Source organism: Oncorhynchus clarkii, chromosome 4, assembly GCF_045791955.1.
Source record: "Oncorhynchus clarkii lewisi isolate Uvic-CL-2024 chromosome 4, UVic_Ocla_1.0, whole genome shotgun sequence".
In the NCBI taxonomy this organism is placed as follows: domain Eukaryota; kingdom Metazoa; phylum Chordata; class Actinopteri; order Salmoniformes; family Salmonidae; genus Oncorhynchus; species Oncorhynchus clarkii.
Window position 1 is genome coordinate 19,177,034 of NC_092150.1, and position 23,003 is coordinate 19,200,036.

Below are 23,003 nucleotides of genomic sequence, written 5' to 3' on the forward strand. Positions count from 1 at the left end.
ATAGTCATGTTGTATTGTGTTTGCTCTGTTTTGGCTGGCTGCGGGGACGTGGGGCGATGCTGCCCATCATGGACGTAGACCGTGAAGCGGGACCGGTGAGAACGCTACACCCGAGTTCCCTACACCCAAGTACACTGCAATATAGTACACTTCACCTCGATCCTCAATCTCCCACAGACACTGAGCCCTGAATTTTTTTTTTCTTTTTTTTCCCCCCCCATCACATTTAGCCGGGGTGGTTATGAAGTTGACATGGTTTATACAGTTCCTCTCGTCTCATCACCTTCTCTTCCTTCTCCCTCCCTCAGAGCTCTATGTCCAACGGGGATAAGGGCCGTACAGCAGACTACCTCAGCAACGGGAAGAAGAGGAGGGCAGACGAGAAGGAGTTCATGACGGACTATGTTAGTATGCTGCATCGCTGAAAAGTTGATTAGCAATATGTGTGCGTTTGTCACATTAATTCAGTAATCAGGTGGGTGTGTGTACGTGCACATTTTTTAACTAATATACCACATTTTGATTGCAGGGCAGCGATGCGGATAAGAGTGATGATAATTTGGTGGTGGATGAGGTGAGTTGGCCTGTCTTTGCATCTCAGTTCAAATCCCCCAAATCACTCTGATAATTGACTGATTCAGATTGATGAGAGAAACACTGCCCCCCCCTCAGGACCCCTCGTCCCCCCGCAGTGTCCACTCCTACTCGTCTAGAGAAAACGGCCTGGACAAGTTGCCCCCGTCTCGTAAAGACGCCCCTCCCCAGGCCAGTCCTGCGTCCCTGGCCTCCTCCAGCAGCCAAGCCTCCCCCTCCCGCAGCAAGGACCGGGAGCCACTGGTATGCTCCGCATCAGTCCATTACATGCCTTTATTGTGAGACAAACGCACAGCTTCATACAGTTATGCCCGGGGTAAGATGAGTGCTTGTATGCATGGTGAGGCATGCTCAGCCCACACACTTAGTTCCAGTGATGGTCCTTCCATTCAGCCTCAACTCTGTGGCAAGGACGCTCACATCCCATGTGACCCTAGCCTTACTGAGCCTTAGTGAATTACTGCATTTCTACATGACCTCTCTACAGCATAGATTCTAGATACATAGAACAGCAGTGATACAGAAGCCATCTGTTAAATATTCCATTCCAAGTGGTTTCTCCATGTTGGGTGTCCTTCATGTAACTCCACAGCATTAGCACCTAGTGTCTCTCTGAGAACTGTGGTGTGATGGAAGGATATCTCACATTCACGTCACATGATCTCTTCTCTCACACCCTCTCGTTCTCTTTCACACTTTTCAATCTTTACCTCCCTCCTCCTCTCCCCATCTCGCTCTCTCTACTTCCTTCCACCTCTCCCCCATCTCTCTCTCTCGCTCTGCCTCTCTGTGTCTCGCTCTCTCTGTGTGTCTGTCTCAGAGGGAGAAGTCCAGTACCCCAGGTATGAAGCCAGGCACCCCCCACGGTTCCCAGGACTCCTCCACCCCCGGCCCCAGTGCACCCCCACAGTTCCGGCCCGTCCCTGGCAAACCTGGCGTTGACCCTCTGGGTAAAACCAAGAACATCATGGATCACATGTGTACTGAAGTTTTCACTAGGTTTTTTAATATCAGCCATAATCATTGATTATCAGATTTTGACTGAAGCAGCCTACAGTTTCCATCTGCATTCAGTATTTGAGTCCATGCATTAATCAAAATGGTAAGCCATGTTCCAACCATTTGAGCTATACAAAATGCCCTTGACATGGGTTACCTGATGTTTGTGAGAGATGTGCAGTTGTGTGAATTTTCAGCTGGGAGTTTAAGAGAGGACTCTGGCACTTTCATAATTATGCTGTGTCAGTCTATTGCAATGCATCAATCTCCCCTCCCAGCAGCTCCCATTCATTAGTCAAGTGGCTCCACACTGCTGTGTGGCAGACCAGCCAGCAGAGTGCAGTAGTGCTCTTGTGATGTTCTCGCTTCTGTGGCAGAGAGCTATGCGTTTGTGCCTGTTTGATGTGGAACCCTACATAGAGGATCAGAGCTGGCTCCCAGGCTGGCTGTTTACACAGGGTCTCTGTCTTCTCTAACAGTGTTAACTCTATCAGCCACACTAATGGGAATGGTAATCATGTCCTTTCCCAAAGCAATACAAACTTCTCTTTGTGTCTCCATCTCTGTATTCATAGTTCTAAGGTAAACATCAGCTACTGGTCTCTGTTGGATTCTAGCTTTTCAATGTTTTTTTGTTGCTTTTCTCTCCAATTTCGTGATATCCAATTGGAAGTTAGTCTCATCTCTGCAACTCCCGTATGGACTCGGGAGAGGCGATGGTCAAGAGCCATGTGTCCTCAAGAAACACGACCCAACCAAGCCGCACTGCTTCTTGACACAATGCCCGCGGAACCTGGCCAGCCACACCAATGTGTCGGATTGCTGATTGGGTTGGGTTAATAATGTGTGAAATTGATAAAGAAATAGACATTTCAAGAAAATACCACGTGTGACGGAAACACCGTACACCTGGTGGCCCGCCACAGGAGTCGCTAGAGCACGATGGGACAAGGACATCCCTGCTGGCCCTTTCCTAACCCGGACGACGCTGGGCCAATTGTGCGCCGCCCCATGGGTCTCCCGGTCGCGGTTGGCTGTGACAGAGCCTGGGCTCGAACCAGGATCTCTAGTGGCACAGCTAGCACTGCGATGCAGTGCCTTTAGATGACTGAGCCACTCGGAGGCCCGGATTCTTTTGAAGGTTAATTTGCTTTGTCGCTTTATCAATTCTTAATCTTTTAAATCATTTACATTTATTTGCCTTTTTTCTCCCCAATTTGGTGGTATCCAATTGGTAGTTACAGCCTTGTCTCATCGCTGCAACTCCACAATGTGCTCGGGAGAGGCGGAGGTGGAGTCATGCGTCCTCCGAAACATGACCCACCTAACCACTCTTCCTAACACCCACCAGCTTAACCCAGAAGCCAGCCGCACCAATGTGTCGGAGGAAACACCGTTCAACTGACAGCCGAGGTCCGCCTGCAGGTGCCCAGCCCGCCACAAGGAGCCGCTAGAGTGCGATGAGCCAAGTGAAGCCCCCCCCCCGGCCAAACCCCCCCCCCTAACCCGGACGACGCTGGGCCAATTGAGACGCCCAATCACAGCCGGTTGTGATAGAGGCCAGGTTCGAACCAGGGTCTGTAGTGACACCTCTGCCACCCCCTGCGATGCAATGCCTTAGATGACTGCGCCACTCGGGAGGACCCCGATCCTTAATCTTATCTCCTCTCTCCCTCCCGCCCTCCTCTCTCCCCTTTTCTCCTCTCCCCATTAGCTCTGGGTCTGAGGAACCCTCTGGCGGTGCAGGGAGCGTATCCCCCCGGGGCGTTTAGCCTGCCCCCTCCAGGAGTGAACGGGGAGCTGGCGGGGGCAGTGGCAGCCTATGGGGCGGGGCTCCATCTGGTCTCCCCCCAGATGAATGGCTCTGCAGCCGCCGCCGCTGCAGCCGGATATGGACGATCACCAGTGGTGAGAGAGGGATGGGGTAGTGATGGAGCAAACGGAAATAGAGCGAGAGGGAAACGGAATATATATATATATATACACACACACACAGTTGAAGTCGGAAGTTTACATACACCTTAGCCAAGTACATTTAACTCAGTTTTTCTTAATCTTAGTAAAAATTCCCTGTCTTAGGTCAGTTAGGATCACCACTTTATTTTAAGAATGTGAAATGTCAGAATAATAGTAGAGATTTATTTCAGCCTTTATTTCTTTCATCACATTCCCAGTGGGTCAGATACACTCAATTAGTATTTGGTAGCATTGTTTAACTTGGTCAAATGTTTTGGGTAGCCTTCCACAAGCTTCCCACAATAAGTTGGGTGAATTTTGGCCCATTCCTTCTGACAGAGCTGGTGTGACTGAGTCAGGTTTGTAGGCCTCCTTGCTCGCACACACTTCAGTTCTACCGACAAATTTCTATAGGATTGAGGTCAGTGCCTTGTAATGGCCACTCCAATACCTTAACTTTGTTGTCCTTAAGCCATTTTGCTTGGGGTCATTGTACATTTGGAAGACCCATTTGCGACCAAGCTTTCACTTCCTGACTGATGTCTTGAGATGTTGCTTCAATATATCCACATAATTTTCCTACCTCATAATGCCATCTATTTTGTGAAGTGCACCAGTCCCTCCTGCAGCAAAGCACCCCCACAACATGATGCTGCCACCCCTGTGCTTCACAGTTGGGATGGTGTTCTTCAGCTTGCAAGCATCCCCCGTTTTCCTCCAAACATAACGATGGTCATTATGGCCAAACAGTTCTATTTTTGTTTCATCAGACCAGAGGACATTTCTCCAAAGTATGATGTCCCCAAACCGTAGTCCTGCTTTTTTATGGTGGTTTTTGAGCAGTGGCTTCTTTTTTGCTGAGTGGTCTTTCAGGTTATGTCGATATAGGACTCGTTTTACTGTGGATATAGATACTTTTGTACCTGTTTCCTCCAGCATCTTCACAAGGTCCTTTGCTGTTGTTCTGGGATTGATTTGCACTTTTCGCACCAAAGTATGTTCATCTCTAGGAGACAGAACCTGTCTCCTTGCTGAGCGGGGTGACGGTTGCATGGTTCCATGGTGTTTATACTTGCATACTATTGTTTGTAGAGATGAACGTGGTACCTTCAGGTGTTTGGAGATTGATAGCAAGGATGAACCAGACTTTTTTTCTGAGGTCTTGGCTGATTTCTTTTGACTTCCCCATGATGCCAAGCAAAGAGGCACTGAGTTTGAAGGTAGGCCTTGAAATACATCCACAGGTACACCTCCAATTGACTCAGGCTAATTGACATCATTTATCAGAAGCTTCTAAAGCCTTAACATAATTTTCTGGAATTGTCCAAGTTGTTTAAAGGCACAGTCAACTTAGTGTATGTAAACTTCTGACCCAGTGGAATTGTGATACAGTGAATTATAAGTGAAATAATCTGTAAACAATTGTTGGAAAAATTACTTGTGTCATGTACAAAGTAGATGTCCTAACCGATTTGTCAAAACTATAGTTGGTTAAACAAGACATATGTGAAGTGGTTGAAAAGCGAGTTTTATTGACTCCAACCGAAGTGTATGTAAACTTCCGACTTCAACTGTGTCTGTGTTCATGCACTTGCACACTGAGTAGGCTTTTATTGAAAATGAAATTATATGATCTCATAAACCAGTTATATCTCTTCGTGGTATGGACTGATTATTCACTGTGGGGAAACGGTATATTTCTAGTATGTGGTTGTAACTGCAGTTGTAACTCCTCTGTCAGATGCCTGAGCTAACATTTTGTCCGTGTCCTCCAGGTGGGCTATGAGTCTTCTCACCCCCACATGAGGGTACCAGGGTTACCCGCCAGCCTGCAGTCCACTGCCTCAGGGAAACCGTGAGTACAGTTCTCTACAGTTCTCTCTGCCGCTGCTACCACAGCCTCTTATACGGTCATCACACCCTCTAATTCTCTGACCACAGCACAATTTTACTGTTATGTCTTCATACTCGTTTGTTGCTATTGTAGGCTTTTATTGTCTTGAGGGTAACCTCAAGCTTCAGCTTTGTTAAAGGCCCAGTGCAGTCAAAAAACTGCACACATTTTCCTGTGTTTTTATATATATTTTCACACTGAGGTTGGAATAATCAGCGGTGTGGACTCCGTTGCATGACTTGGACTCTATTCTGACTCCAATTGCAAATTTGACTTGAGACTCGACTTGATAGCAAATAATGACTTGACTTGGAGCCTCAAGACTCGGCTTTGACTTGAGACTGATGACTTTAAATGATCTGAGCAGGTTTCGTAAAGTTTTGTCACTCATTTTGTGGCACGGTGTCTCTGTTGATTACTCTCCACGCAGCCAGAGACGGTAGCTGCTGCATCGCCTTGCAAAAGAAGTGAAACAGATTTTCTAGTGAAATGTAAACTCTGCTCTCTGATTGGACCAGCTAACTGTTAATCAACACATGTCAGGGTAGTGCAGTTGTTCTCAAAGTGAGATGGTTTTGGGGGTTCGCGAGTGTGAAATTGAATGGAATAAATATATATTTTAATAGGCCACCATTTGTATTTTCTAGGTATCTTTGTCCATTTGATCTGATTTCTAATATAGGCCTAATGTATTGCACTAAATTGTCTCAAACATCTCATCTGTGTTTCAGGACACAAAAATTGCATGTCTTGATTGTTGACCAGTCATCAGCATAGGCACCCATAGGCGAGCACGCATACCCAGAGATTAGTGTCCAGAAAGCTCTTGCTTACTTTTCTCTGGCAAAAACAGAGTAGGCCTACGTTTTATATTATTAATATAAAATACCGTTTAGAAATCTACTACAGACACATTTTTACAAGAACAGGCTACCTGGCGATTTCATTGATCATTTTCATATTTCAGATAGGCCTAGTTTGGGTGGCTTACTGGCTATAGGTCTAAAGATGGCTCTAACATCGCACTGCCTTCAATATTATGGTATGAAGATGTAACATTCTGGCGAATGAATTATGGTATTCGTGAGGAAGAGGGTCTACCCAGTTGGCAACGAGCATTCGGCGGGCAGGCGGCCCTCAAGTGATAGGACGATGCGCTGACAGACCATGCTTTCCACCCTATCCTGCAACCCCCTACAGTTAGGCCTTATGATTCTGCTTGCTCTGGACAGAGAAGTGAAATGATATCCCTGATATCCAGTTAATATAGGCTGCTAACATGAATGACTTTCAGATAAACTGTATTTTATAACCGGATTTGTATTTCTGTGTCTTGCGTTTTGAAAATGCTTTGCCATTGATGTCTCTAATGACAGGTGATTATGCGCAGTGACTTTGCACTCGTGGGGGGGGTTGTGAGCTTTGAACCGCTGCTTTTTGGGGGTTGCGGGTCAAAATGTTTAGGACCGCTATAGGATCTGGTGCAGCGCAAACGTCAAATTGTAGGGAGAAAATATTGACATAAATATCCAGCTCCAAATATTGTTTGGTGACTATATTAACTGGTTACTTTGCAAGCTCACCAGCAATGGAGCGTCAATGAACAATGACTAGCATAGGACTAGCTACTGGTCTTATGGTAGGTATTGTGGTAAATTTATCATTTACTAATGAAGCTTGCATTTGGAATTTGTTATTAAACTTAATTCTTACATATCAAAATGTGTTAGACAAAATAATGAAAAGGCCTGTCTGGTAGCTTCAACAAATAGACAGATTTGTAGTTGTACATACAAGTCATTGTATGTAAAGCTTCTTATTTTTTTTGCTTGACTTGAGACTTGTCTTGACTCTTCTTAGAATGCACGACCTGGTCTTGACTGGACTCGTTATACTTGGGACACAATTTCAGACTTTGACCTTGTGATTGGCTCTTGAGACTCTGACCTTGTGATTGGCTCCAACGCATTAAGAAGGAAGGAAATTGGACAAATTAAAATGTATTTGATTTACTTAAACAATTATTTACTACATGATTCCATATGTGTTATTTCATAGTTTTGATGTCTTCACTATTATTCTACAATGTAGAAAATACAAAAATAAAGAAAAACCCTTGAATGAATAGGTGTTCTTGAATTTTTGACCGGTAGTGTATACAGTAATATTGTTGTTATTCTCCTCCCTCTGTTTACCTCCTCTCTCTCACCAGTGCCTACTCTTTCCATGTAAGTGCGGATGGACAGATGCAGCCGGTGCCTTTCCCTCCAGATGCCCTGCTGGGCCCAGGCATCCCACGGCACGCCCGGCAGATCCACACTCTGAACCATGGAGAGGTGGTGTGTGCCGTTACCATCAGCACCTCCACACGCCACGTCTACACCGGCGGTAAGGGGTGTGTCAAGGTGTGGGACATCAGCCAGCCTGGCAGCAAGAGTGCCATGGCCCAGCTCGACTGTCTGGTGAGTGGAGAGACACACTCTGCATAGAGACACAAACACACTGACACCAAAGAGATAGCAAAGGAAGGACTCACTCAAACAGTGGTCATGTAAGGACAACTTAAAGTGATAGGCATTTTATTTTGATTTTTTTATACTTTGCAGTGTACATGAAAAATGTATGTACCAAGTTGTCTTGAAGGGAAATGCTGCTGGGCGGTAATGTTTTACTCTGGTGGTACTGCTGCTGCTGCAATCCTTAGAGGACTTAATATTGCTGCGGTCATATTATTAATAGTTGTGAATTTTATGTTGCCCACCGCACACAGACACATTTGCACCCTATAATTACTGGAGTTATTTTCTCTGTTACCCAATCAGAATAGGGATAACTACATCCGCTCCTGCAAACTCCTCCCTGATGGCCGGACCCTCATTGTTGGAGGCGAGGCCAGCACACTGTCAATCTGGGACTTGGCCACACCCACTCCCCGCATCAAGGCGGAGTTGACGTCTTCTGCCCCGGCCTGCTACGCTCTGGCCATTTCCCCCGACAACAAGGTCTGCTTCTCCTGCTGCAGCGACGGAAACATTGTAGTCTGGGACCTGCACAACCAGACCCTGGTTAGGTAAGGAGAGGAGAGGAGAGGAGAAGGGGGTAAGGAGGAGAGGGGGATAAATAGGAGGTTAGGAGGGGTAGAGAGGTGGGGGGGGGGGGACATCAGGGTCTGGGACCTGCACAACCAGACCCTGGTTAGGTAAGGAGAGGAGAACGAGAGGGGGATAAAGAGGAAGATGAGGTTAGGAGAGGGGGGAAATATTGTGGTATGGGACCAGCACAACCAGATCCTGGGCAGAAGAGGAGGAGGAGAAGGAGGGTAGTGTAGGCCTGGAGAAGAAGAGGAGGAGGAGGAGAAGGAGGGTAGGGTAGGGCTGGAGAGGAGGAGAAGGAGGGTAGGGTAGGGCTGGAGAGGAGGAGAAGGAGGGTAGGGTTGGAGAGGAGGAGGAGAAGGAGGGTAGTGTAGGGCTGGAGAGGAGGAGAAGGAGGGTAGGGTAGGGCTGGAGAGGAGGAGAAGGAGGGTAGGGTAGGGCTGGAGAGGAGGAGAAGGAGGGCAGGGTAGGGCTGGAGAGGAGGAGGAGAAGGAGGGCAGGGTAGGGCTGGAGAGGAGGAGGAGAATGAGGGTAGGGTAGGGCTGGAGAGGAGGAGGAGAATGAGGGTAGGGTAGGGCTGGAGAGGAGGAGGAGAAGTAGGGTAGGGCTGGAGAGGAGGAGGAGAAGGAGGGTAGGGTAGGGCTGGAGAGGAGGAGGAGAAGGAGGGTAGGGTAGGGCTGGAGAGGAGGAGGAGGAGAAGGAGGGTAGGGTAGGGCTGGAGAGGAGGAGGAGAAGGAGGGTAGTGTAGGGCTGGAGAGGAGGAGAAGAAGGGTAGTGTAGGGCTGGAGAGGAGGAGAACGGGGTAGTGTAGGGCTGGAGAGGAAGAGAAGGAAGGTAATGTAGGGCTGGAGAGGAGGAGGAGGAGGGTAGTGTAGGGCTGGAGAGGAGAGTGCATAAGAGTAGAGTGAGAGGGTAGGGCAGGAGAGTGGAGAGGAGGGGAGCAGGGTAGAGGGGAAGAGAGCAGGGCAGTGGGCTAGATGACTATGGATCACATCTGAATGGCTCTGGGTTGATGTTGATTGTATCTCTGTGCTCCCCAGGCAGTTCCAGGGCCACACTGACGGGGCCAGCTGTATTGACATCTCCAACGATGGGACCAAACTGTGGACGGGGGGGCTGGACAACACAGTACGCTGCTGGGACCTGAGAGAGGGACGACAGCTGCAGCAGCACGACTTCACCTCACAGGTACTGACACCAGCTGAGACTAGATCAGGGCCACTATTCACAGTGTCTCAGAGTATAAAATTGATTCTAAGAATATACTGAGAATATACATTTTACCCCTACTTTTATGAGTGAAAATAAAATCTCTGCATGAAGCCTCCTTAGTCATAAGTCCCACCATGTCAACATGTATTTAGCTGTCCTAAACAGTTAAGTTAACAGCAGGTGTCTCGATAATAGAAAAATGCAGTGAGTCAGTGGTTCCTGCGCCACATGCAACTGCTTTGGAGTTGTTGAAAGAGTGTTTTGATATTTCTATATGATCAATCCATATACAATCTAGGTCTGTGTACAACAGTAGACTTATCTCTTGTGCTCTAGACAATGATTTCACAAGAAATGCCTCGATACTTAGAACCATAAGGCTAATAAATAATACATCTTATTTTTGATTATTTAATTAAACTACATATGTGTTATTTCAAGTCATTCTTTTAGAGCGCAATTTCACATTGTAAAGAAAAATGTTAACTTAACACTCAATAACTGGTTGTGCTACCTTTAGGAAGCGTTTGGTTGCAGTTATTGCAGCTATAGTTCATCAGTCTCTCACATCACCGTGGAGGAGTTTTGGCCCACTCTTCCATGCAGAACTGCTTTAACTCAGCGAAACATTTGTTGGTTTTCGAGTACGATCTGCTCATTTCAGGTCCTGCCACAACATTTCAATCAGGTTTAGGTCTGGACTTTGACTAGGCAATTCCAGGTTTCTTTTCAGCCATTCTGATGTAGACTTGCTTTTGTGTGTTGAATCATTGTCTTGCTGCGCTTCAGCTTAACCATGAATTCTACTCTGTATCAATTCTCTGATACACAGCAGAATTCATGGTTCTTTCAAGGAGGGCAAGTTGTCCATGTCCTGAGGCAGCAAAGCATCCCCAAACCATCACACTACCACAACGCTGGATCCAAAAAGTAACATATTGAATCTGTATAGGGTGATCATCCAGGTGCTTCCTGGCAAACTTGAGTCAGCGTTTTGGACGACATGGGACCCATTATGCCTGGCGAAAACCAAACACTGCATTCCACAGTAAGAACCTCGTACCAACGGTCAAGTATGGTGGTGGTAGAGTGACGGTTTGGGGACCTGGAAGACTTATGTATGTTTTGAAACGTGCTATAGAGATCACAGCTGGCGATGCCTTATCGGGATTGGTTATTCCCTATTTGAAACAATGTCAATGAGCGTCATCACTATCTTTTCTTTGCAGTAACTGTTGTGATTACCACCTGAGATAAACCTGTGTTGATTTTACTCCTGGCTCAGAGTTAGTCTGTGCAGTGTCTTAACATCATCCTAAAACCTACTCTGAGCTTTGAGTGTTTTTAGTCTTAACACGATTCCTAAAACTTTTTCTGAGATGCTATGTGGATACAGCCCCAGTACTGTACTTCACTTGTTAATATATATGGAGTGGCTGCGTTTCCGGATTTTCTGGAACCCGATTTGCCGTAGCTAAATATGGAGATTTATGCGCATGTGAAGTCTTTTTTTAATTTACGTCCTACTGCCCACTCCGCTGCCTATGTAGCGGCTCTCAGTAGTGATTGGAAGTTTGGATCTTTTTACTGACTCCAATCTTTTCAACTCATTCAGTCAAAATAACATCTTTCAACTCATTTAGTTTGATTCAGTAATGCCCAGAGCACGCAGGACTCCCCCCCCCCCCCCCTACCGGCAAACTTAAAACTGGAATCATGTTTCTACAAGCTTCTAGTTCACTGTTGGAGGCTTATTGTAGCTGTCATTTATGACTGTTTGAAGCACGCTTTTATAAGTATCAATGTACATACGATTATTTATTGATGGCTTTGAAACGAGGTCTAGTTGTGGCCACAAAGGACTAGATTGTGACCGACTTTTGGCGGAATGCTTTCGGCTTGACTGCCGCGAGGGAGATTAGCACAATATCGTTTGAACTGCAGCAGCTCCCCAAATGAATTGTTCGAGTGTTGAGCAGAGGCGGGTGTTTGTTTTGGTTCTACAAAGCTGTGTCCATCGATAACATTCGCTAATCAATTAATTGCGTTCATTCTTGCACCATGTGATCAATTATCAGTTCTAAACATGTATTTTTCTTTGTCAAACTGTATCCACAGCCACAGCCTAATATACGAGACCTGTCGCTCCATTCAGTCGTGTAATGAGCTAGTTCTCTCTCATCCTCTCCCTCCCTCCAGATCTTTTCTTTGGGCTACTGTCCTACAGGAGAGTGGCTGGCAGTGGGCATGGAGAGCAGTAATGTAGAAGTGCTGCATGTCTCCAAACCAGACAAGTACCAGCTGCACCTCCATGAGAGCTGTGTGCTCTCCCTCAAGTTTGCCTACTGTGGTACGTACCACACTGCTAATTGTTACATTCAAATGTTTTCTTGTGTGATCTTGAGGACAAAATAACATTTTTAGTCATTTAGCAGACGCTCTTATCCAGAGAAATGTACAATTAGTGCATTCATCTTAAGATAGCTAGGTGGGACAACCACATATCTCATTCATAGTAAGTACATTTTCCTTCAGTAAAGTATCTATGAGCAAAAGGCTAGTAGGAAAATAAGAAAAAGGGAGGAGACTTATTTAAGATACTCTTTTGAATAGGTAGGGTTAGCCTGAAATGACTGTGGCTCACAAAGCAGACGTCTCTTTCTCCCGGTATGTAACAAACTAGCCATCCCTCTGTCATGCTGCATCTCCTCTGCCCATCTCCCATTGTGTGTGTCTTTGGTTCTGCAGGTAAATGGTTTGTGAGCACAGGCAAAGATAACCTTCTGAACGCATGGCGGACACCCTATGGATCAAGCATATTCCAAGTAGGTCCCCGCTTTGATTTACTACTGGTTTGTGCCTTAAACTTTGTCACTAGAGAAATTCTATTTCTAGTTAATTAAGCCATTTATTATATAAATCACTTTTTTATAATGATATTGTCTCTGAATATGGCCTGTGTGTGTAACTGGAGTCTTAAATTTTTTTTTTTTTTTAACAATTTTTGTTTTTCCAGTCAAAGGAGTCGTCTTCTGTGCTCAGCTGTGACATCTCCCCTGATGACCAGTTCATTGTGACAGGCTCGGGTGACAAGAAGGCCACTGTGTACGAAGTCATCTACTGATGAGGGAGCACTCTGATTGGATAAAGTGGGGGTGAGGCTCCCTTGGCGCACCAATGGACTGTAAAGAGAGTGGTGGGCGTCGTGGAGACCAGAGACACATTGTACTTTGTTTTATTTACTTTCGTAAAGGATGCAGATGAGGGTGAAGTCGAATATCTGGAACTTTGACCTTTAAAAAGAATGCTCCGAAAAAGCTGGTAGTCTAGCGACACAAAACGTGGGATTCCTCCAAAGACCTCTGATTTTCCCTCACCTTTTTTCTCTTTTTTTTACAAAATGAAAAAACATATTTTTTTAGCCTTAGAATTCATGACGAGCAGTAGGACCGTGATGTGTGCACAGAGGGAGATAAGTGGGTTGTGAGTGCTGGGGGGGGGGGGGGGGGGGGGGCTGGACTGGACGGAGGGGTGTGTGTGTGTGTGGGTGACTACAGTTATGTGTGTAGCCTTACCCAGTCTCTGCTCGTATCACTGTCTGTCTGTACTCATCTAGCAGATGGCATGGCGGACAGACAGTTTGCTGTGAGATTCCAATGACTAAAGGTGGTTAGATTCAGCAGCAATATGATTGTATTGTAATACATGATAAAAGGACAGAACACTATCCAGAATACAAAACTAAAATTTGTGTTCACAGTATTCTGCAACTTCAGGGAAATGGCTACTTACATCAACACTCAACAATTACATGTTTTCTATTGTATTTGTTAGGGCACATAGACAGGTATTTTCACTACTGCATCGTGACCTTTGAACTCAGTATATATCAACTGTAAATAAAGCTCTCTGAAGGCAAAAAAAAAGACATTCGTGGGTCGGATTTGCTTAGAGCCGGGGAGAAAAAGAAATGGAAAAACAACTAAATTGTATGATGGTTTGTACATTGTAGTTGAGTAACTTTTAAGTGCATATTCCCAAGAGCAGCAGGACTGTGACTAACCACCATACAGGGCTGATGGGTCTGGAAAGGTTGGTAAGATGTCTGCAGCCACACAGCTTAGTGGGAGCTTTGATGAGTCTGGCTGACTGTCTGCTGCTTTTAATGTCATTGTGTCCTTAACTGGAAGTGTGGCTGAGGAGGACCTGCCTCTAACTTCAGTGTCCTCTCAACCCTTCCCTACACACACCCTGTGTATTCGTTCTCTATAGTACAGCTTTGCTCAGAACAGAAGCCTCAACCATGAGTAGGTCTCATATCCAAAGGTGGACATGTTCCATGAGTGGGGAGTTCTGCCTGTGTACAGATGGATAATGATAACACAATGTGTTCAAAGCTACTGTGTGCCCCCCTGTAAATCTGAACGGTCTGAAGAGTACATGTTTCGTATAGCAGCGATGTCATGGAGGCCCATGTCTTTATAATGTACTCATTAGGAGTGGGATGAAGTGGCCCTGGCCTAGACATTTACCTGGAGGAGCTGGTGATTTATGGGATGATGGAGGTATTCTCTAGATGGGGAGCCGGTGTGTACTGGCCAAGGAATGGACCTGCGGGCTAGGTGAAAGACGCTAGGGCTGGGGGAATGATGTGGGCAAGAGTAGATCTAGGTGATGTAATGAGACCAATAAACTATTTTGTATGATTCTTGGTGTTTTCATACTGTACTGCATGTTTCCAACATTCTAAACTGCATTCAATAAGAAAAATGAATACTCAGCAGGCACTTAAAAGATGAACACTTTATTTTTCCAGTCGTAGTATTTCTTGTAGAACACATGGGAAATTCGTTAGAAAGGAAAACAATTAATTTATTACATTTCAATTTAATTGGCTTTAAGTGATTAAATAAGAGCACTATTCAATCCGTAGCGCTGAAGAGCTGTGCTACAGTGCGGTAGAAATTTAAACGCAATGTTCCCACTTTCAAGGAGACTTCATTAACGGTAAACACGGCATATGTCAGCTCAATCGAAGATGACCCTTAAATTTCAATCGCGCTACGGCTTGAATCGAGCACTTAAAACAAGTCATTAACTGTCGTAACAGAGAAAGCAGGGGCTGTGAAGGTTTTACTGACAGTGACCACGTTTACATGCACACCAATATCCCGTTATTCTGGATACTTAAGTGTTCTGTTTCTAAGTAGACGCATATAATGGGATATGTTTTACAATAACCCGAAAAGGCTTGTATCCCGGTTCTGAGAACCAGATAAGATGCCTGGGATGTGCTAATCTTCGACGGGATACTGTGGCATATAAACATTTTATCCCTTTTCAAATATCATGGGTGTTGGGATATTTTCATCTGATTGTCAAACAAATCACTTCAAAAAGTAGGCTACCATAATAATGCCATAATTTATTTTGCTTAGACTCCGTACTGGACCGTATAGCTTACTGACTACTTTCACCCTTATTTTTACACATTTCTGACATTTAGTAGGCCAGATTATGATTTCCAACATTCGGTAAACCATTTGCCAACTAGTTAGATTCATGCAGCTTCTCTTCTGTCATAACTTGTTGCCCGAGAAGACTAAATAAAGTAGTGCACACCAGAATGTCTTAAACCGATAGAATGAATGCATTAGTAATCTAATTAACACCAGTAAAGTTGTCTTTCATTTAGGGACCGGGGAGAAAATGCAATAATTTAAACAGTGGAATGATTGGTCCTGTGCAAAATGTCATCAGTTTGACTGGTTTTAAGGAAATGAAAAGCTGATGAAACAAGTTTCCAAAAAGACTTCAGTTTGTCTTGGTGCATATTTTCATGTGGTTGAAATACTGTCTGCTTGCATAAGTGACCAAGATAAAACGCATTACACGCATTTTCCCCAAGAGATCATTTTTCTCACTCTAGTTCCTGACAATTTACATTAATTGTATAATTTTACTGCAAGAAATGCATAATTCAGCAGGAGTTAATATTATGTTACACTACATGTGAGGTTATAGACCTACAGTCAGTGTCCAGATTTCAGTTACTATTCCATTTAACCCATATGAATTTAAAATGAGGAATATTCTGTTTATTCATAGATACAGGGATACTCACGATAGGGATATCAAAGATGCATGTAAATAACTGATCCCAAATAAGACCTTAAGCGGGATATGAGCTACAATCCGGAATACATGTACGCATGTAAACGTGGTCAGTGAGCTGAGAGACACTCACCCGCAATAACATCTGCTAAATATGTGTATGTGACCAATAAAATGTAATTTTGAATTGAGAGAGACTGTCTATGGCTGACAGGCAATGAGAGTGGGGGTGGGGAGGCAGGCAACATATACTGTACACTTCCCAATGTCTCTTCACCTTTCCCCAACACAGCGACATGACCTAACACCTGCTGCTGTATACTGACTGACTAGGTTGAACAGAAACACTGAAATAGCATTACACACTAATGACTGAAAACCTACATAAGTACAGTTATCACTTCTGCTTGAAACAGGAACAAAAACAGGAGTCGGAACAAGCCTTCCCCAAAATGGTAGCCCAGTTTTAGGACCCCTGTGGTGTTGTGAAAAGGGCAGTACAGTCCACTGCTTGTCACCATCACCAAGGAGAAGGACACAGATAAAAAAGAAAAAAATATATATATATTTCCCTCACCCACTTGTGTGTCACTAGGTTGTGTAGTGTATCGCTTAATTTTGCTCTCCAAGGCCAACGTACAGACGTAGGCAAACACAGCACCCTCTTAAAATATAAAGCAACAACTATTCAAGTACCTTGAGCGTGACTTAAAACAAATGTACACATTATGCTCTGTGACAAGTTCTATCGAAGCAGGGTTTTGCGATGTACGTGGATATCATCAATTTCCTTATTTGCTACACGTTCAAGCATGTAGTATTAAACAGGGAAGTTAAATGAGCATTAAACAGTGAGTGGTGTCAGGAGAACAAGCCATTGGTAAGCATGAAGATGAACAGCATAGCCCAGTGTTGCTCCTGTCTGTTTAGTGTTTGTGGCACAGGGGCCCGCTGAGACTCAGATTGACTCCGCTCCTCATTAAATGCGGCCTTTGTGAGACAAAAGTAAAATAGATATTAGGGGAGTGAGACGGGGAGCGCTGCTATGAATATTTAATTGGGTGCAGGGCTGTGTGTGTGTGTATATCTGTGTTGTGGGTATATCTCTGGGGCAGAGCTCCAGCACTTCTCCATCCCGGCTCACGGTGATAGCTCTCCCAAGCTCCTGACACCCCTTGCTGGGGAGCTGTGGCACAGCGTTGGCATCATTAAGGGTTCCACTGTCTGACTAATGAATCGATTGTCTGGTATCAGTGCTCCTCGCTGCAGCTCCCAGAGTGGCGCGCTCCTCCTCTGGGGTTTCCCTTCTGCTGAGCTCTTAATCAGAAAACAGCACTAATTACCCTCCTTTTCTCCCTCCTCTTCCTTCTCTTGTTATCTCTAGCCCTCTCCCTCCATCTTACTCTCCCTCTCTCTTGCGCTCTACACATCTCTCCCTCTTTCTACCCTGCCTCATCCTCAGGGCTATGGTGGTAGTGTACATGCTGGGATGAGCAGCTAGCTGAGATGAGGGGGGTGTTGTAGTAGGGTCCTTTGGGAGCTGGAGCTGGGGAGATTGCTACTGTACAAAAGAGCCATAGCTGCCCCCACCTGCCCTGCTGTAGTCCTGAAGTAGGTAACCCCCCCCCCCCCCCACACACACACACACACTTATTTCCTGTTCTCAGTAGACCACCTCATACACGGTGGCCTTCTTGTCTCCAGAACCAGTCACTATGTACTTATCATCCGGTGACACGTCACAACTCAGGACAGACGAGGACTCCTTGGACTGACAGAGAGAGAACGAGAAGAAGAAAGGAGAGCGGGAGGGGGAAAGAGATGGAGAGAGGAAGAAAATAAAAAAGTTGTTACAAATCAGTGAGTCATCCATGAACTCTGATGTGGACCAGAGGTGGACCTGCCAAAGCCTGGTCATTATCAGTAGGTGTAATAACACTCAGCTCCACACAGCTACATGTCTTAAACAAGGGAGTGAAACCGAGAGAAACTGATAAGGCACTGCCATACTGTGTTGGATCTTGTCTAGCCATCTTGTCTCAAGTACCACAATGGAAATAAGTCCCAGACTTTGTGTGTTATCATCGATTTTATTTATGTGCATGTATGGCTATTTCAAGTTTTATGTTTGCTTGTTTTTTTTAAATGGTCAAATGAATAAACTAAACAAAACGGAGTCACAGACAGTATGAAACAGACAGAGAGACAGATGTGTGTTTACTCAGGAACACATATGTCTGGGAAGGAACACACTTCCACAGCGGTGGGTGAGTGACAGTGATTAGGAGAGATCTCCCTGTGGGTCCCACATGGCACCACACATCACTGCTCTACTCAGGAAGCTAATGTCTCACTCGCCTCATGCCTCTATAGCACCGTTTATATCTGGTTCTAACATGTCCTTTGTCCACATTCTGATTGTGCCCACATTTTCAGACATGTGTAGATTATTAAAATATACATTAAACTGATTGTGGTATATATATATATATATATATATATATATATCTCACTGATCATCCCCAAAGCTAACACCTCATTTAACTGGAACGAATTGCAAAAATCGTTGGAGACTTTTATTTCCCTCACCAACTTTAAACATCAACTATCTGACCAGCTAACCGATCGCTGCAGCTGCACCTAGTCCATCTGTAAATAGTCCACCCAATCTACCTACCTCATCACCATACTGTTTTTGTTTTATTTACTTTTCTGCTCTTTTGCACACCAGTATCTCTACACACCAGTATCTCTACTCATCATCTGCTCATTTATCACTCCAGTGTTAATCTGCTAAATTGTAATTATTCACTCCTATGGCCTATTTATTGCCTACCTCCTCATGTCTTTTGCACACACTGTATATAGACTTTCTTTTTTCTACTGTGTCATTAACTTGTTTATTGTGTTATTAGCTTGTTTATTGTTTACTCCATGTGTAACTGTGTTGTCTGTTCACACTGCTTTGCTCTATCTTTGCCAGGTCGCAGTTGCAAATGAGAACGTGTTCTCAACTAGCCTACCTGGTTAAATAAAGGGGAAATAAAAAATAGTGATCAGGTCTTCCTGACCACCTCCTGTAAGATATCCAGACACATTGTGTAGATGGATCTGGACAGTGAAACCATTTAAATCATCATTATCCCTCCCTCTAAAATCATGTCTTTAAAATAAATAAATCATTTTGAAAGAATATCTGGACAAAGGACGCATGTAAGTGTAACCGATGTGAAATGGATAGCCAGTTAGCTGGGTGCGCACTAATAGCGTTACAATCGGTGATGTCACTCGCTCTGAGACCTTGGAAGTAGTTGTTCCCCTTGCTCTGCAGGGGCCGTGGCTTTTATGGAGCGATGGGTAATGATACTTCGAGGGTGGCTGTTGTCAATGTGTGCAGAGGGTCCCTGGTTTGAGCCCAGGTAGGGGCGAGGAGAGGGAAGGAAGCTATACTGTTACATAAGCACTAGGTATAAACCAGGCTTGTCTCTATGTTGGTCCACTACAGAGTTGGCTCCTTATAGCTCAAAATGCCCTAATAACACTAGTGTGTATTTTCAGAGGAGGCTGGTGGGGAGGAGCTATAGGAGGACAGGCTCATTGTATTGGCTGGAATGGATTATTGGATCGGTACCACATGTTTGACTCTATTCCATTCCAGGCATTACAACAAGCCTGTCCTCCAATAGCTCCTCCCACCAGCCTCACTGATTACCGCCTAGATGTATTCATTGAATCAAAATAGGGCACAAAATAACATGTTTTTGTTTGGACACAATCGGAATAGTAAATAATATATTATGGTCTTTCTGGTGTATTATTGACCATTCTCTACTTTTTTGAAAATGACCAAGTCATTACAAGGGTTTTAGATAATTCCAGTAACAGTAATTGCTACACAATACATGTTTTATAACAGACTGCCTGTAACTTTTATTCTTCTTCATCTGATCGGCAGAGTGATGTCTCCTGAGTGGCGCAGTGGTCAAAGGCACTGCATCTCTGTGCTAGAGGCATCACTACAGACCCTTGTTTGATTCCAGGCTGTATCACAACCGGCTGTGATTGGGAGTCCCATAGGGCGGTGCACAATTGGCCCAGCGTCGTCCAGGTTAGGCCGTCATTATAAATAAGAATTTGTTCTTAACTGACTTGCCTAGTTAAATAAACATTTCAAAAAGTCAAACCAGGTTCTTAAAAGAACAATCCACCTAAAACCACAAATTCCTATGATTACAGAGTTAAATAACGAATATGTGAGAACAATATTTTTGTTGACAAATTACTCATTTTGTCGTTATAACAAGGTTAGTAGCAACATGTGAAAATCGTTGTGGAAATCTGTTGCAGATCAAGTCGACTACAAAACCCACTGGCTAGTTAGCTAGGTATCTACTAGTCAGCAAACGTAGCTACACACAATAATACCAACGTCAATATCAGCATGCGAAGTAGCTAGCTACCTGTAAAATCACCTAAAGAAACTGCAATTTACGAGTCTACAATCTCAACCATGTTCAACTTGCAGTTCCTCTCAGTCTACCTAAGAGCCCAGGGTGAAGACGTTGCTATGGTAACAACGGCCCTTTCACACAGACACACAAGGCGTGTTGGGTTTAGGGTTGCCAGGTCTAGCTAAATTCTCCAGCGAATGACTACACAAAACCCGACCAAAAGGCCTGAAAACTATGACCTTATTTTTTTTCGCAGCAAGAGAGTAGTTGTCACATATATTTTTGGAAACGTCATATTAGCTAGCTAGTGCTGTTTTAATTTTTTTAATTGTTTTTATTTGAAGGCCTGCACAAGCTTTTTTTCTAATATATATATATATATTTTATTAACAACAAATCAATGCATAAAGCACATGAGGGAACACAAGCATACATATATTACAAACAATGGACAATCGACCTTGGGGGTACAATATCACATCATAATTACACAAGGACCTTAAGGGACATACATATACATACAATTCTACCAGCTTTTTTGTTAGTAGAGCCTTTAACCGTCTTAAAATACAGTTCAATTTATTTTAGTGGGGTACGAAAATGTGGTTTTCTGTTTGTAAATTTACATTTGTGTACATTAAATTTGGCCAAAAGAATAAAGAAATTAATTACATAATGTTTCAGCTTATTTCTATTGTATGTAAAGAATCCAAACAGTACATCTCTCCACAATAGTGTAAAATCTTCATAAATGTGTTCAATTATAAACCTACAGTTTCCTTACATGCATACAATGCCAAAAAAGATGAAACACTGTTTCTGGGTGGTCATTACAAAAGGAGCAATTTGAGTTGATGTTTTCCTTAAACTTCTTCATGTAGTGGTTGGCAGGATAATATTTATGAATCATTTTAAAGGAAACTTCCTTAATTTTGTTAACAAGTAGGTATGTGTGTGGAAACATCCCAATTTTTTTTCCCCAACAGATATAATCAATAAATCCATTCCAATAAGGCATGATACAACAACCTGCTGAAACAAGGTTCGTATCGCTCTGTTGTTGAATGGACCAAAAGAGAAACAAATCTTTCCTACTGATGAGTCAACAGGGTCAATAGAAGGTAGGCTCGGAGGGTCAGGTCTTGACACGTTCCTGAATAATATAGCAACACCTGAGGGAATGGCATCTAAAACAATTGCAAAATCTTTAGGTGTTACAGGGACCTTGTAAAGTGATACGAATTCTTTATAACTGAGTAAAAGACCCTCTGCATTTACCAGTTGGCTCACCAATAGGATATTATTTCAGAACCAATATTCTAAAAACAAATAAGTATTTTTATACAATATATCCCGATTATTCCATATATAATATCTGTGTGGAGAAAAATTGTGTTTATAAATTAAGGACCATGACAAGAAAACCTGCCGATGAAAAGCAGAAAGTTTCAATGGAATTTTGTCAATATTGTAATTGCAAAACAACAGTTATGGCCACCAAAAGTAGAGAAGACATGAGGAATAAAATTCCAGATAGAAGTGGGTCTTCTTAGGAATTGTTTTATCCAATTGATCTTAAAAGTATTATTTAAAGTAGTAAAGTCCAGAAAATTCAGTCCACCATTCTCATAAGTGTTCATTACAACAGTTTTCCTAATGTAATGGGTACGGTTTCTCCAAAGAAAGTTGAAAAGCATCTGGTCTATCTCCTTGCTTATTTTACTGTCAAGATATAAAGATAGAGCACTGTATGTTAGTCTAGAGATACCTTCGGCCTTGGTTATTAGGACTCTACCTTTTAAAGATAAGTCCCTCTTTAGCCATTGATTTAGCTTCTTCTGGGTTTTTTTAATAAGAGGGTTCAAATTTAGTAAGCCTCTAGACTTCTGATCCTTTGTAATGGTTATGCCTAAATATGTAAGTTCTTCTTTTACTGGAATACCATAATATGAAGGTGTCACACAATCTTTGACAGGCATGAGTTCACATTTATTCATGTTAAGATATAGACCAGATGCTTTGGAAAAGGATTGTATCACATTGATCGATATGGGAATTTGGTTAACGTCGTTCAGAAAAAGTGTAGTATCATCAGCCAGCTGGCTGTGGAAATACCTTGTACAGGACTATTATTTAAAGAATTTGTAAGAAGCTGGGTGATTAATAAAAACAGGTAAGGAGAAATAGGACAACCTTGCCTAATTCCTCTCTTTAACTCAAATCTAGGTGAGGTGCCATATTTCAATTTGATAGAGCTGTTACCATTTGCATAGAGAGTCTTACAGAACAAATCCCCAAAGCCAAGTCTCTCAATGGAGTGGAAGAGGAACTGATGCTCTACTGTGTCAAATGCTTTATAAAATCAAAAAATAATATGAAGCTATCCTCAGTTATTAGGTCTGAGTAGTCAAGTATGTTTAATACTAGTCTGACATTGTTAGAAATATGTCTGTTCCTCATGAAGCCAGACTGTGTTTCATCAATGATTGCATCCAGGACTTCTTTAATTATTTTTGCAAGTAGTAAGGCTAATATCTGATAGTCATTATTAAGAAGACAAATTGGACGCCAGTTATCGATGAGCAGCACTTCTTTTTTAGGCTTTAGGTATCAGTGTTATTAACCCCTGACTCATTGTAGGAGGGAGAACATTGTTTTTAATACTCTCTAAAAAAGACTTCAAATAGGAAG

General features: G+C 43.6%; 2 protein-coding genes across 3 annotated transcripts in view; one reads left to right on the top strand and one right to left on the bottom strand.

The window, feature by feature from the left end:
• LOC139406545 (transducin-like enhancer protein 1) overlaps positions 1 to 13,222 on the top strand; it is a 45,901-nt gene extending 32,679 nt beyond the window's left edge. Inside the window, exons 8-20 of the mRNA XM_071149238.1 lie at positions 33 to 95; positions 309 to 404; positions 530 to 574; positions 673 to 837; positions 1,415 to 1,544; positions 3,308 to 3,501; positions 5,325 to 5,404; positions 7,656 to 7,905; positions 8,266 to 8,513; positions 9,576 to 9,723; positions 11,947 to 12,097; positions 12,496 to 12,572; positions 12,764 to 13,222. Of these exons, the coding sequence (XP_071005339.1) occupies positions 33 to 95; positions 309 to 404; positions 530 to 574; positions 673 to 837; positions 1,415 to 1,544; positions 3,308 to 3,501; positions 5,325 to 5,404; positions 7,656 to 7,905; positions 8,266 to 8,513; positions 9,576 to 9,723; positions 11,947 to 12,097; positions 12,496 to 12,572; positions 12,764 to 12,871 (1,755 nt within the window). The 3' untranslated portion in view covers positions 12,872 to 13,222. The remainder of the gene's footprint in view (positions 1 to 32; positions 96 to 308; positions 405 to 529; positions 575 to 672; positions 838 to 1,414; positions 1,545 to 3,307; positions 3,502 to 5,324; positions 5,405 to 7,655; positions 7,906 to 8,265; positions 8,514 to 9,575; positions 9,724 to 11,946; positions 12,098 to 12,495; positions 12,573 to 12,763) is intronic.
• A 1,310-nt stretch (positions 13,223 to 14,532) lies between these two features.
• LOC139406546 (transducin-like enhancer protein 4) overlaps positions 14,533 to 23,003 on the bottom strand; it is an 83,722-nt gene continuing 75,251 nt past the window's right edge. The window contains exon 20 of one of the 2 annotated variants that reach the window (XM_071149242.1): positions 14,533 to 17,632. In XM_071149242.1, the coding sequence (XP_071005343.1) occupies positions 17,525 to 17,632 (108 nt within the window). In that variant the 3' untranslated portion in view covers positions 14,533 to 17,524. The remainder of the gene's footprint in view (positions 17,633 to 23,003) is intronic. The other variant, XM_071149241.1, reaches the window with a different exon arrangement.